This window comes from Mercenaria mercenaria, chromosome 7, assembly GCF_021730395.1.
Source record: "Mercenaria mercenaria strain notata chromosome 7, MADL_Memer_1, whole genome shotgun sequence".
In the NCBI taxonomy this organism is placed as follows: Eukaryota; Metazoa; Mollusca; class Bivalvia; order Venerida; family Veneridae; genus Mercenaria; species Mercenaria mercenaria.
In genome coordinates this window covers 1,850,573-1,866,504 of record NC_069367.1, presented here as the reverse complement: position 1 = coordinate 1,866,504, position 15,932 = coordinate 1,850,573, and the positions used below count along the sequence as shown (strand labels likewise).

Here is a 15,932-nt window from a genome sequence, read left to right as displayed (position 1 = left end):
TTCAGACTCAGGAAAAAATACTAGTTTTAGCATTTATGGGAGAAATATAAACAAGGATGATTGACAACATTTTATAATGATCATGCACGTGTGTGTTACATGTTACTACTAAATTTGGTGGTCTTGGTATCTATTGAAACTATGTAGGGTCATTGTCATGTCGTATTGTCAACTGCAACGCGCTATGGTACTATGCAACTTTACGACACGACATGTATAAATCAACACAATTGACCAAATCATGTATTGTTAAGATGAGATGCATAAACGTAAAATGTTTTCAGTGCAATACGTTCTATACAAAGACACATAAAGTCACTGTCGTAACGTCGAACCATGACCGTACATTTGTCAGTATAGGATTCCATAGATGTCAACATTTCAATTCCCAAATATGTATTTTGAAAGTTTATTTAAAAATGAAACACCGTATTTTTGGATCATGTATATCGCCTGATCAAAAGTTTTCCAAACTTGGAGGACATCCGGTCTCTCAACTGCTTAGAACTTACGGTCTCGTAAACCTCTTGGGGAAATTGCTGGAGGTCCCATTTGACATTATACAATACTCCACTCCATTTTTTGTTGTATGTGCTTGCTAATCTCTTAAAATAAGAATTTCCACTTTCGATTCTCTAACATTCTTGCGTGCCTGACAGGATTTTCCCGTGTTTTTTCGGTGCTATAAAAACAGATCTTACAACCAGGGGTGTAAGATGATTAAGTGCTATATTTTATGAATGCATGCGTAAATTCATACAATATTATAACAAAATAACGCCTTAAAATTGACCTTCGTTTTTCTTTATATCTTCTACATATTGAAGGGTAAAGCATTCAAGAAAAACAAATCACTGCCAGCGGATAAAGAAGGGGATATCCGGTACTCGAGTAACTGTTTAGGCGGAAACGAGGCTACTGCCAAGTAACCACCTAAACAGTTACCCTCGTTCCGGATATTCCCATCTTTTCCCGCAACAAGTGAAAGGTTCTTATACTCTGCTTAGATAATAGTCCCTGCTAGAATCAACATAATTTTTAAATGCAACATTTCTAAAAGGACATTATATTTATTGCAAACAGATTTTATGATATATCAGTTCGTATACTTTTACTCCAATGGGAGGCATATGAATCAACATCGATAAACAGTCTTGCGTCTTGCGATAATGATGGTACGATAACGAAAACGCGAAATCACGGAACTACAATAACGAAGGCGTTGGTTTTAGGTTTAACGCCGTTTTCCAACGGTATTTCAGTCATGAAATTTGGGCCGGGGGGGGGGGGGGGGGGGGGAAGAGTTCTGTATCAGTATAAACCTGTTCTCTGCAAGTAACTGCCAACTTCCCCACACGAGTCAGACGAGGAGGACTAATGATATCAGACACAATGTCGTTTATGAAATAGTCACGCAGAGAATACGCCCTGCCCGAGGATCAAACTCACGACCACACGATCCGTGTACTAGATCGCGAAGACGTGATAGTACGATGAATTATGCGAAACAACGACAACGGAAACGCGATAATACTATTTATTGTCGTGTTTCGTTATCGTAATGTCGCATTGCAATCATCGTACCAACACTTTTTCCCCATCGTACTATCGTCTTATCACTATCGTTATCTCGCGTCATCGTCATCCAACTATCGTCATTATGTTCACTAGAAACATTACTGCTTATTAGCTCACCTGTCACAATCAAGCTGAATTTGTAACCACGAGTCCGTTCTTTTCCTCGTTTACACGCTAGAGAATGCATTTATTTATTTATCTATTTTTGAAATTTACCAAACATGCACAAAACTTATACCACCGTAAGATCTCGGTCGAGTTTATCAACCGACTAGACCCAAAATGGGTTCCAAATTTATTGTCCCTGACAGTGCTAAATGGCTATTTTAGCTTTTGTTGCACGAAAATACTTTCATTTAAGTTTTGATTTGCTCCAATTATGCACACAACTTATATCAGAATTAGTTCTTAAATTCTGTGTTCAATTGGTCAGATCTAGTCATGAGTTCGAGAGTTAGGGCCTCAGATTGGTCCCCCAACGGGTCGATTATGTCATTGAGAACATTATAGGGACCGCATTTATATTTTTTCTTAACAACTAACATAAGATCTCCATCAAGTTAAATAACCTGCCAGATCCACCATTGTTTCCATAGTTATGACCCCTGGTAGGACAAATATGGTTATGTAAAACAAAATTATTCGTTATTGCTCATATCTACACACACAGAAATTGTATATTTAGTCAGTGTGTACCTGCTATTGAGTTCTTTAAATCTGGATAACTTAAGAGTCACCAGGGTCAAGGAGTCACTATTTTTGCTCACATCTCGCTAATTAATCCACATAGATACTTCATATTTGGATAGATCGACGCCCCAGAATTAGAAGGGCGTAAGTGGAAAATCATAGTTTTCGGCAAAATGAAAAGAAACTGTCTATGACAGATACGCCCTTTCAATTCTAAGGGCGTAAGTGGACTTTTCTGGTACAACAATTAAGTGCAGATACGCCCTTCTTTTACTGGGATTCTGAAAAACTTTTCACTTATGCCCTTTTATCATTGGTCACAGCAGTTTGTGACAAAAATATTTTTACAGAATTATGCCCCTTGGTGTATAGTTTCTAAAAATGTATGATTCATAAAAGAGCGTAATTAACACTTACGCCCTTCTTATTCTGGGGCGTCGAGATGTGGAAAGGACATCGGACATTATGCTCGGGATTTTGCCCTAAGTTCAATGCTATTTCTTGACTTCAGTAGCTGATAGTTTTATATAACAGCTTTTAATACTGATAAATAAGTTATATTCCTATCAAACTGTCACAAAAAATAGTTTTATTTTATTTTCGTTTTCTTGAAATTCGAACAGTTTGTAACTAAGGATCATATTTTTGAAAATTTTAAAATGTGCATTTTTAGTTAAAATAAGCATTGGTATTTAAGGTATGTCTACTATGAAATATTTTAATACAATAAATAAACTGATACCATGCAGATTATCGGTTTTATTGACATTTTTCAAAATAAACGGAACGGAAAAAATAAGAGTGGAACAAAACATTTGGTCCCTAACTGTACTTCAGTTATTACCACCCGAGTGCCCATGATAACACTGATGCATATCCTATTGTTTGTTTTCTATACATCTATTGCTATACTGTATTTATACACATGTACAATACTGACCGGGCATTATGTGGAGGATTATTATTGTATACATGCAGTGGTGTAGCTGGACTTACATTGGTGTAGTTGGCCTTTTTCAGTTGAAACGGAGGGGTGCAGGAGACTGCCTATTCCACTGCGGGTTCAGGGATACCTTACTTATAGCATTTTATATCAGTGGAACTTCACTAGCTAGTATTAACATTTATATAGATATTCTTGGGGTGTCTGCGTTAGTTCTTAGAGGTCCTTACTATTTCGGTTGGCTTCGAAATAAGTTTCAGACGTGTGAGCGAATTGATGTTAATTCTGTGGGTGTTAGTGTTAGTTATGGGCGAGTCAGTATTAGTTATATGCGTGTCAGTGTAAGTTTTGGAAGCAATCAGGTTAGTTAATGAGATGGTGTCTGGTGTAGTTTTTGTTAGGGTATAGGAAATTGGATCGAATAAAAGCAAATGTTGCTCTTAAAATGCATTCTAGGTTCGCTTCAACTGTGTCCTACAAAAGTTTACATTGAAGACACATAATTATGTAATATGTCGATGCCTCTTGCTTGGTTCTTGACTTATGACAGATGCAGTTGTTTCAATCCTGATAACACTCAATCGACGGACTTAGACTGTCAAGAGGTAACAGATCTGATTGCAAAATTCATAAGATATACTTATAAGGATCTGTCTGCTTTCTAGCTTCACTTTCTATGTCCCCTATTTATTTAATTTAGTGTTTTCTGTGCTTGAAATATTTACAAAAATGAATAAAGCTGTATATATGTAAGGTTTAGGAAACACATGCAATAATTGTCAAATATTTATGTAAAAATTTATTTGCTGACACCCTGTACGTAGTTTTTTTTCAATTTTAAACACTTTCCACCCGTGACCAAGTGTCATTTTTGCAACATACGTATATAATAATTATTTACAAAGGCAGGTGAACTATTTTGTTGCGTCACTGGTGGGAAAGATGTTTAAAACGTAAAAATGATTTATGTTCATATTTTAATAGAAAAGATAATGAGAAATGTCTACAAAGTCTTCTTTTTTGTTCATAAACTTGTAAAATGAAGTCGCATTTATCAAGAAATGGTCTTCAACTATCATAACTATGCAATTTCAGAAGTCTATCTTTATACCACATTTTCCTTAATCGGATAGGCAATCTGAATATGAAAATGTCCGAGGTCATTTTTCTATTCGCATTGACACCGTAAGGCGATAGTACGATGATGATAACGCGGCAGTGCGATATTGAAATATCTCCGTCTTGATGCTTCTATAATAATCACAAGTTCAATAGATGTTGAACACGCTATAGGGGAGATAAACTATTACAAAATATTAAGCATTCTGGAGTTGAATATTTGAATTATGCGCAGGACCGATTTCCAGGAGAAAACTAATAGCTTTAATACTTTTAAATGTTTGAAAATAGTTATTACGTGGGCTGAACACGACATGTCTCTTTTAAGTATGATTTTGTGAAATACATGTGCAGGGAAATAAAATTGACTGTGTAAAAGAGATAAACACAGTTAACGTATATTTTGTAATATACTAACCTTAAGTATTCCAAGACCACCCTAATTTAGTCTGCCATCCGGTGTCCGCAATCAACGTCGATGTTAGTTGATAATATCAGTTCACAGGAGCCTGAAATTCTATCTATAATGCCCAAAAATGGCTACATATAGAAATGACCCCTCCTATATATATATAAAAAAAGAACTTTTTATAATGTTTTTCTTTTTATATATATAGGAGGGGTCATTTTTATATTTTGCCATTTTTGAGCATTATAGATAGAATTTCAGGCTCCTGTGATCAGTTACACTGCTTGTTGGTGACAGGATACGGGATATACGCTGTCGAAGAAATCCATATGAGGCGAGAGCGTAGCTCAAGCCTGATATGGATTTTCGAGACAGCGTATATCCCGTATCCTGTCACCAACAAGCAGTGTAACGATTTTATCTTGCCGACTACCTTTTACATTCTCGCTGTACTGATTGACACAGATTTTATATTATAATAAAGCTACTTACAGTGCAGACTGGAATCCTGAAATCTTCCCTGGTTTTCATGCTTTGATTATAGTTGATTAACACCAGCCATAAAATGAAAAATGAACTGTATTTTGACAGAATCACAAAACACAGAGTCTCATTTATACAGGTTATGAACTGGTTTTGAAAAACTTTTACGTTCCATCCTTTCGAAAAATCATCAGATTAGACGATGTCAGAAATGTCTTTTAAAACTTCCGCTTTAGTTCCGTTTCCTGTTAATTCCTTTATCTTGTAGGTAGATTAAATGATCCTACAACAAACTGCTGTCTTACAATTGCGTTAATTCCTTTGCTTTCCGATGATTTTACTAAAACAACATTAACATGTCAACGGTCAAGGTCAATCGCGGCCGTGCCATACAGAGTTACTGTTCTTCTATATATAATTCACTACTCACTTCACGAACCTAAATTAGACAGGAAAAATAAGAGCGGCAAGACAACACTAACTTTTTTTATCTCGGAAATGATATCTATAGCTTGGGCTTATATTCTGACTTGTTTTAATTACCCTAGCGGTGCGGCAGCCATTTTGTTTTTAATCAAATTTCATGTCTGTAATGTACTAGCAGGATATGGAATATATCCTGTCTCCACGTGACGTCTGTTGACCAATAGAAATGCAAGAATCTTGTAGGAGGCGAGATAATCTTTTATACTTGGTCATATAAAACTTTTATAGCTTTATTTCACTTGGATACCGAGTCTCATATACAATCACAACACGGGGAATTTTCAATAGATAATAATAACTGGGTCGATATGTCGTTTAAAAATCTGTTTGTACTCCTACTGATAACGTTGCATAGAATGAAATTTTATGAAGGAGAAGACAATTTGAAATTTTAACAAAAGGATTGTGTATTGCTCATCGGAGGTATGCACGTTTTAGTACAAATCTTGTGGAAAAATACTATAATGATGTATTCATGAAGTTGCTCTCTAATGTGTGTAAATAATAATGTAACTGAAAATATCTAGTAGTTGAATTTTCTCACGTTTCAGGCAACTATGTATGATAACGAGCTGTTCAGTTTATTTTCATTTCTTTAAATATTAAAGCTTGAAATGCTTACTGCATTAATCCTCATCCGACTTGTATTATGTAAAAGTCAGTGAGCTTGCAATTATTAATCTAGTGGACCATATTTAAATACAATTAAAATGCTGAACCACTGTTCATTGTAAGTGCAAGTGTCAAATTCTCTGAATTTTGAATTTAGATAAATAAGTTGTGGTATTTGTTTCCATGTTAACATTGTTTTAATTCAAGATATGACTAATTTCTACTGAGAAATGAACATTGTCAGTATACTTTTAGTATATAAATACCAAATTATCAAAGGAAACGGAAAATGGATTTTTTTTTTGTGGGGGTGGGGGTAGGAAATAGCCAAAATAGTAATCTTGTACCCAACTATATTCACAGTAACATCAGTAACTATCACCTATTGTCTTACATTTTATTTCAATCTAAGAACATAAAAGTCGCTAACATTGATAATTATTCAAAGCAAATTAGTCATAAAAATATTTGTGCAACTTGTTCTGAAATGCTCAGAACTGCTCTTTCAGGCTAAAAGCAATTTATTTTGCGCGGTAACTGACACGTCACCTCGTGACGTTGATGACTTCATTTTACCGCAACAAAGTTTCTAGCGTTTCTGTAATAATTTATTCATATATTATTGCAGCATAATTAAACCATAAAACATTACATTGTATTCAGGTTGGTTTTATTTTCAAGCACATTTAGATAGTCGTGAATATTGTTGTAAACTTTCATTTAAGGAAAATGCGCGTAAAATAAAGGGGAAAACGCATAATGGCGGATTCAGATAGACCCAGTTTTTATTATTGCTTTGTAGAGCTATTTTTCTTATTTCTTTGCATTTTTTGCTGACATTACACGATACATATATGCTTTACATGTAGGTAGGATGTTAATTATGAGATAATACCTTGACAGAATTTGTCGTGGATACTTAGATCATACACCACTACTGCAATTAAGGGTTTCATTCTTAATCTGAATTTGCAGTTTGTATATTTGAATAAAAATATTTTTCTTCAAACATGACCCCAACCCCTACCCCCAACTTTTCTTTTTCTTTTTATACAGAATTGACACTCTTCTTAAAGAGAATGTAAGTTATAGATATTTAAAATAGGCCCTGATGTGTGCTGCAACCATTGGATATATTACAATTTTATGTAGTATAAACAAGAGCATTTCTTTAGTTTGCTGTTTAGCTTCCGGTCAGGAATGCGCATATTGAAATGTTATGGTATACTACTTCCTGAAGTAAACCTGAGCATAGTAATGATGATTATAATAATAATAACGATAATGATAATAATAATAATAATGATAATAATGATAATAATAATAATAATGATAATAATGATTATAAAATAATAATAATAATAATAATAATAATAATAATTGCGAAAGTTAACTCGTTATGCAATTACAAATGAAATCACATATTAACAATGAGGCCTTCAACAAGGTACAAATTATTAAAATACATATTAAAACATAATGACACAAAAAAGAACGTATTATGTCTGAACATCTGTAGAATTTCGATTAACATATGCAGTGCAGAATTCATCAAATAAAAGCTTTTGTAACTGATTTTTAAAAGAGTTCACATTCACTGCATTTCAGATTAAAACTTGTAAAGAATTCCACACTTTCATTGATAAGAATTTGAAAGATTCCATAGCGTCTTTGTTGATTAACGAGATCTTCTTCGGTTGCCTGGAGATTTCAGGATATTTTTGGTATGATCTTTAGAAATTTAAAGGTATGTTTTATTGTATAGAAGCCCTGGAGGGACAATTAATTTCAGTACTTCCCACTTCTGACTTCGAACTTTTGCACTTGGGACTTCCTACTTCCTGCTGCTAACTTCCGCACTTCTGACTTCTAACTTCCGCACTTCTGACTTCCAGCTTCCTGACTTTCGACTTTCGACTTCTGATTTCAAACTTCCATACTTCTTACATCCGAGTTCTTGACTTCTTACTTCTTTCTTCTAACTTCCGCACTTCTGAATTCTAACTTCCTGACTTCCAACTTCCACACATCTGACTTCAAACTTTCCCTCCTTGGAAGTCGGAAGTTAAAAGTGTGAAGTTGGAAGTCGTAAGTAAGAAGTCAGGAAGTTGGAAGTCAGAAGTGCAGAAGTAGAAAATCGGAATTCAGGAAGTTGGAAGTTAGAAGTTAGAAGTTAAAAAGTCGGAAGTAAGAAATGTTAAAGTTGAAAATCAGAAGTCAAAAGTCAGGAAGTTGGAAGTTACAAGTGTAGAAGTTAGAAATAGGAAGTAAGAAGTCAAGAAGTTGGAAGTGTGAATTGCAAAAGTTAGAAATCAGAAGTGGGAAGTATGGAAATCAATTGTCCATCCATGGCTTCCATATATACCAAATGGAAAACACTGCGGTTAACATAGCCAGCAATATTTTGCAATTTCGTGAAACTGCTTGTTATTTACGTCAACCTTGAAGTATTTATATAAATTCTCGTGTTTTATAGCTGCGTTGTAAGTGGCTCTTATCAGTGAATAAATTTCGTGGTTTCGTATTGACATATTTTACCATAAAATCTCTTTTAAGATTAGAGCTAATCAATATAATACGATTTATGTTACATTTCCACAACTTTGTTATTACGTTACTCATTTTATAAATCGTCGGTCCATAGTTTGTGCTACTAACCATTCTGCAATTCAGCATTAAATTTTGATAGGTTAAAGTCAAAGAACATTTTGAAAAAAGAAATTATAAAAGACTATTTCAGTAATAAAACACTTCGGAATTCAGGTAACAGTTTTAACTATAGACCGGCAAGCCATTCAATGAGGATATATTCTTTGTATAGCATTCGTAAGTCTGAACAAGGTTTGGGTTTAAGTTACTCCATATAAAGAATTAGTTGGCATGTTTTATAGTGTAATCTGTTGCTATTTTGCATGCAAGTGAACTGTTTATTGACAAAAAATAGGAGATAAATAATAAAAATATCAATAGTTTTATACAATATACCAGGGGCTGTTCAAATGGTTGTACGTAAAACGAAAAAAGAAAACAAAACCGGCGGCAGTCGTATGTTTTTACTGATATGATTTCACACAAAGGGCTTTAATATATATTGATAAGATGTTGTGCGCATGAGATAAGACGTTGATCGCTCAAGATAAGATGTCAAATTCACGAGATAAGATGTCGAGCACACGAGATAAGTTGTCACGCACTCGAGATAAGATGTGCAGCGCTCGAGATAAAATGTCGAGCGCTCGAGATAAGATGTCAAACGCTCAAGATAAGATATCGTGTTCACGGGATAATTCACTCTGAAAAAAATGATTGCATGGCCTAAATATATCACCATAGACACCAATAGGTGTCCCGACAAACAAAATATAAAAATAAAATGTTCCGGGATCCGTTTCATTCTGTCTGTGCCTGAAAATGGAAGGTAATTCAAATCCATGAAACTCGTGTTACAAAACCCAATATTTAAAGGCATTCACAGATTTGTTCGTGGAGTATTTTCCTGTCATAAAATTGACCAATGTGTAGATAAAACGATGCAAAAGAAAGAAATAATTTGCAATTTTATGTTTTCATTATAATATGGGCATATCAGCTTGACAAACTGACACTTTGAAGCACCCCGATTTAGTACAATAGATAAACTTTAATACATCCATTTATAGGTTGCAAGTAGGAGGTTTAGACGGAAACAACATTTACAATATCGTCCGTACTTTATCTCTATAAAATATCTGAACTGTTATACTCAACCTGGTGCCGGCGTCGGTGTCACACATTTGTTAGTTTTGCGTGAATACTCGTATTTCAATAACCATTAAATGTATTAGACTGGATTTCACACATTTACCTTATAACCTGACTTAATCTTGTTAGCTAAAGTTAAAATTCATTATAAACCATAGTCCTATTTTAACAGAATATTTAGCTATTAAATCAAGCTCAGCACCTTCTATTTGTATTAAATCAATCTCCTTCCAGTCGTTAGCTCTACTGTATGAACAAAGATAGACAACTCCTTATGATTATAATGTTAATTATTGCTCTTTTCACAAACTATAAAACAGACTGCATAATTCCTAGATAGCAACTTTTTTCATAATAAGAAAACAACGCCTTTTTATTTTTAGAGGGTACTTATAATTATAGCATGTACATGTATAAGAAATAAGAAATATATGACATTTTTTATTGTAATTGAATGTTTTAATATGTATACATATCCCGTTAAAGTATGTTTTCTAATACGATACTTGTGATCAAACCTTCTTCTTTTTATAAAAGGATGAATTTACCCTTTGTTCTATTTGCAGGACAGAATCATGGATAGACTAGCAGACGAGTTACGTGTTTTTTCGCTCCGCCTGTCACGTGTCCTGGATGATATAGGAGTGAATGAGAGGACAGTTATGATAAGGAGAAGGACTGGACTTTTATTGGAAAGTCTATATACACTGGAACATTATGTCATCAGAAAATTTAATGGTGATATCACAGTATTTAAATTTGGCAGTCAAACAGAAGGAACTACTACACTAGGACTGAATTCTGACACGGATACATTAATTTGCTACAGCAGGTACAATATAATACAAGACTGGTGGCAATGGGAGCAAGGTAAAATAAACTTACTGATGCTTCGAGACAATGCAGCACCTGGTTATTGTAGACTTCAGCTGTTAAGGTCGGATATTCCTGAAGCAAGGGAAGATTTACCTGATTATAGCTTTGAATATGATGATGAAGGACGAGTTCTGATGAAAAATACACTTTTACATGTTCTTCAACCGGGAAAGATACGACATGGTCCTTCTTCATCAAGTGCAGAATTAAACGATGATCGTGTGATTGGTCTCCCTTGTAAGAGCTGGCCAACAGAAGCTTTACCATGGGTAACAAGAACTATAGCAGGCCAATGGCCTGGCAGGAATCTCAAGTGTTTTTCAGTAAACAGTGGATGCTTTGTCGTGTCTACTGGACACTGCTTGAGTGAAACTGAAAGACTAGAATGGAGAATATCTACGTCTATAGCAGAACGCTGCCTGATGTTCAACATGAATATTACACAGATCAGATGTTACGTTGTTCTAAAAATGATAATGAAAACATTTCTAAATGGAACTGTGACAAGCTATCAATGTAAAACTGTTCTGATGCATTTAGTTGAAATAACAAACTCGGAACTATGGAGAGAGGAAAATCTTATTTTTTGTATTATAATGAGTTTGCGACTTCTGCAATTACGCGTATTCATAAATAATTGTCCGCATTATTTCGTTCCAGAAAATAATTTACTAGATGGGCGATTGAATCTAGAAGCGAGACAAAATATAGTGTTCATGATAGGAAATATAATTGACAGTAAATGTATCGCAATATTAGGTATAAACATAGATGATATAGGTGATCGGCTTAATGCGACTTTGTTCCATAGGATTAGTCATTATTTTATGTCTCCAAAAGATGTTCGTTTGAACATATACAGGGGGCTACAATATGATTTGTATCAAGACACTCATATAATATTTCAGGAAATAGTAAATGGTTTAGATAATTATACTCATATTATAAATTGTAATGATATGAAAGATAACATTCGGAGGGTGTTGACATTTCGCGCAAACGGCAGATGTTCTGAACTTGCTGCAGCCGAGATTTTAGCACCTATACTATGTACAACATTAGGTACAATGTTAGCGTCTGCTGACATATCAGGTGGTCGGTGTATTTCTGCTGAATCATTACAATGGCTGTCGTTAGGTACTGACTCTGATGTTGCATCCGGACGTCTGAAACTAGCGTCTGTTCTATTCTGTTCTGGAGACATACATAGGGCGTCAGTGACTCTTCATGAGGTGGAACAAAGGTACGATACAAGAGTTACTCTGCCAATATGTGGTTACGCGAGTAAAGACATGTTTGTATATTTTAGCAACTTAAGATTTTCAGACAACTGTTTGTTGTGTTATGATTACAAAACTACATTGAATATAAATGTTGCTTTTGGGGTTGTATTTACCCGAGAGGAGAAACATTGTGTTCCCAATGGTCTGAAGTATGAAATGTTCAGATGTACAGAAGAAGAACGCCAGACCAGAGATAGAAAAGACTACTGGGTGGATTGGGCGGTTGTTGATTCACTTCCATACCTATACTACCTACAGTATATGACATATAGAAAACTTGACAATCGCGCTGGTCAGCAGAGAGCTCTAGGCAGACTGATTCATACAATTGATACTGAGCCCTACCTCCAACACAGGGAAACAGCACTGAATTTACTAGGTCAGTGTATGGAGATTGAGGATAGATTAATGGACGCATTAACCTGTTATAGACGGTCACTGAACTGGAAATCCACCCATAATGTCGCTAGATGGCATATTGTACATCTGCTTTACAGGTTTTTGTAAAGGAATAGAAGCAAAACATTTTAGATTATACTGGATTATTTTATAAGCAGAAACTTTGTTTTTACAAATTTACCATACTTGGACTCTGAAGTTATTTGATTAAAGGAATAATAAAAACAATCTTTTGACCTCTTCTGTTGTATTTTTTTCCAGATATTATCTAGATGCGCGGGACCATAGCGTGTATAGCAAAAAAGTCACCTCATCAATATAAAATAGACCGTATATAAACTAAAATGTGTCTGTAGGACACAGGGTGTGCCCCCACTGGTACATTTGTCACAAATAAGGGGAAATAATTCAAATGTTTGCAGTCTTAATGGGATATAGCCTCAAAAAATATTATGAAAAGGTTTCATTATTCTATACCACATACATGTACTTTTTGAGCTATGAGCATCACAAACAAAAAATCCACTATTTTGGCTATTTCAAGGACTTTAACTCAATTTACGTAATAAATGCTAAGATTCTCAAGAAGAATGCCAAGTGGGCAAGGTCACATTATGATATAGACTCAAGCAAGGTTTTATGAGTTTACATTAAATATTTTGAGGTATGCACATAATTAGGTAAAATATGTGCATTTTTGACAATTTGAGGGGCAGTAACTGTAAACATAGGGTAAGGAACCAGCAAATAAATAAGAGGTATGCAAGTGAATATCATGATAAAGACTCATGTAAGTTTTCATCCATTTATATCATTTACTTTTTGAGCTAGGTGCGTCAAAAGCTGAAAATGTGCATTTTTGACCATTTCATGGGTCATAATTCTGAAAATTGGAGGCGGAGGCAGATAAAAAATAGGCGGCGTGCAAGTCCATATCATGCTAAAGATACATGCAAGATTTAATCAATTTATATCAAATACATTTTTGAGTTATCTGCGTCACAAGGTAAAAATGTGCATTTTTGACTATTTTAGGGGCCATAACACTGAAAATAGGGGACGGACCCAGATGAAAAATAGGATGTGCTTAAGATCGTATCATGATTAAGACACGTGCAAGGTTTCATGTATCTATATCAAGTACTTTTTGAGCTAGGCATGTCACAAGGTGAAGATGTGCATTTTTTACTATTTCAGGGCCCATACCTCTAAACATAGGAGGCGGAGCTAGACTAAAAATAGGAGGTGTGCAAGTTCATATCATGATAAAAACTCATGCATTGATTAATCAATTTATATCAAATACTTTTTGAGTTAGGCGCGTCAAAAGGTGAAAACGTGCATTTTTGACTATTTTAGAACTATAACTCTAGAAATAGGGGCAAACCCAGATGAAAAATAGGAGGTGCGCAAGTTCATATCATGATTGAGACTAATGCAAGGCTTCATGAATCTATATCAAATACTTTCTGAGCTAGGCGTGTCAAAATGTGAAAATGTGCATTTTTGACTGTTTCACGGGCAATAACTCTAAAAATAGTGGTCAGAGCCAGACAAAAAATAGAAGGTGCGCAAGTTCATTCTTCCAAGTTCATATCATGATAAGGTTTCATCAAATTATATTAAATACTTTTTTAACTAGGCGAGTCACGATCTTCGGACGGACAGATATGACCAAATCTATATGCCCCCAGCTCTCATGGGGGTGGGGGGTGATGAACAACAAACATTCTTACATCCTGTGCTATGTTAATGACATGATTACTAGTATAGATAAAGACTGCAGACTTATTTTATATGCTGATGACAGTACAATTTTGTTTAGTCATAAAAATCCGGATTTTATTTCTGTCAAACTTGGTCAAGTACTGGAAAGTTGCTCAGCCTGGCTAATAGACAATAAGTTATTCCTTCACCTAAGTAAAACAGAATAACATTCCCCTTGGTCCAAAGCGCAAGCTAAGTAAGCTTAGATCAGCGTCTGTAATTTGCAATGGTCATAGTATAAATAGTTCTAGTCAGGTAAAATACCTTGGTTTATCAATAGACAATTTTTTATCAGGTGACTCAATTGTAAATAATATTATAACTAAAGTCAATAGAAAAGTTAAATTCTTATATAGACAAAACGGATGTCTGGATTTTAACACAAGGAAACTTTTATGTTCTGCACTTTTACAATGTCATTTTGATTATTCTTGTTCGTCCTGGTATGAAGGTCTGAATAAACGTTTAAAACACAAATTACAGGTAATGCAAAACAAAAATATTAGATTCATAAAGGGTTACTCTCCTAGGGATTCTATTACTTGGCAAGATAATGTGCATCTAAAAATGTTGAACATAGAGTGAAGTAACTAGACTCAGTCATATGCATAGAGTGTTTTATGGCACTTGTCCATCATACATGAGTGATAATTTTGTTAAAAGTTCCAGATGCACTCAGAAGAATTTTATGTTACCTGGTATTAATAATAACACTAATAAACAGACATTTTGTTATACTGGATGTAAGAAATGGAATTTTCTTCCTGAAAACATAAAAAATATTAAGAATATTAAAACTCTCAAATGGTTAGTTAAGAAATTTCTTTTGGATAAGCAAACTTCAGAAAGTAAAAGTGATTTTGTATATTACTGATTATGTATGTGATAAGTGTATCTGTGATAAATAAGTTAAACACAAATGTGATAAGTTGATAATAAAACAATGTATTAATTGTGATAAATTTTATGTAATCTGGGTATTCCTTATATTATTTTTCCTTTCTTATACTGTATCTTTTGTTAAATTAGCATGGACCCTATTGGAAATAAGCTTTTAGCTTAATGGGTTATCCATAGGTCTTTAGCTTTCTCTAAAGTATAACACCTGGCTTAGAATTTTCTGTTTTATTAAAAGTATGCATCTTACCCTAGTTTTAAATTTAGATTTGTTTTTATAACTATGTAAAGAAATTGTTTTTATATGCTGTGATATTATATTTATTGCCTTGTGTTGTGTTTTATGTTATTGATCTTAAATGTCAATAAATAAATAAAAAAATACATAGTTTCGAGAAATATAAAATCATCTAATACTTCATGATAACAAAAATTCTGACCATGTTTTATTAACAGAGATTAAAAAAGTGGCACATAAAAGGTAAACAAGCTTATTCTTTGATTTGACTGTGACCTAGTTTTTTTCACCTAATGTGACCATGTAAGAACTTTTTCGAGTTTTTGTGCAGACAAACAAGCTGACCAACTTGCAAATCAAATTAAAAAAATGCAGCCACTATTGCATACACATTTTTCTTTGATTTTAACA

At 34.2% G+C, this 15,932-nt stretch overlaps 1 protein-coding gene across 1 annotated transcript; it reads left to right on the top strand.

Moving 5' to 3' along the window:
- The first annotated feature begins 5,997 nt into the window (after nt 1-5,997).
- Nucleotides 5,998-15,686, top strand: LOC128558386 (uncharacterized). Its single transcript, XM_053547363.1, has 2 exons — nt 5,998-6,131; nt 10,628-15,686. Exon 2 carries the CDS (start codon nt 10,637-10,639, stop codon nt 12,725-12,727), a length of 2,091 nt encoding a protein of 696 aa, XP_053403338.1. The 5' UTR covers nt 5,998-6,131; nt 10,628-10,636; the 3' UTR covers nt 12,728-15,686.
- Nucleotides 15,687-15,932: the final 246 nt, after the last annotated feature.

Coding starts and splice junctions, on each gene's coding strand:
- LOC128558386 (XM_053547363.1), top strand. CDS start 10,637: ATGGATAGACTAGCAGACGAGTTACGTGTTTTTTCGCTCCGCCTGTCA.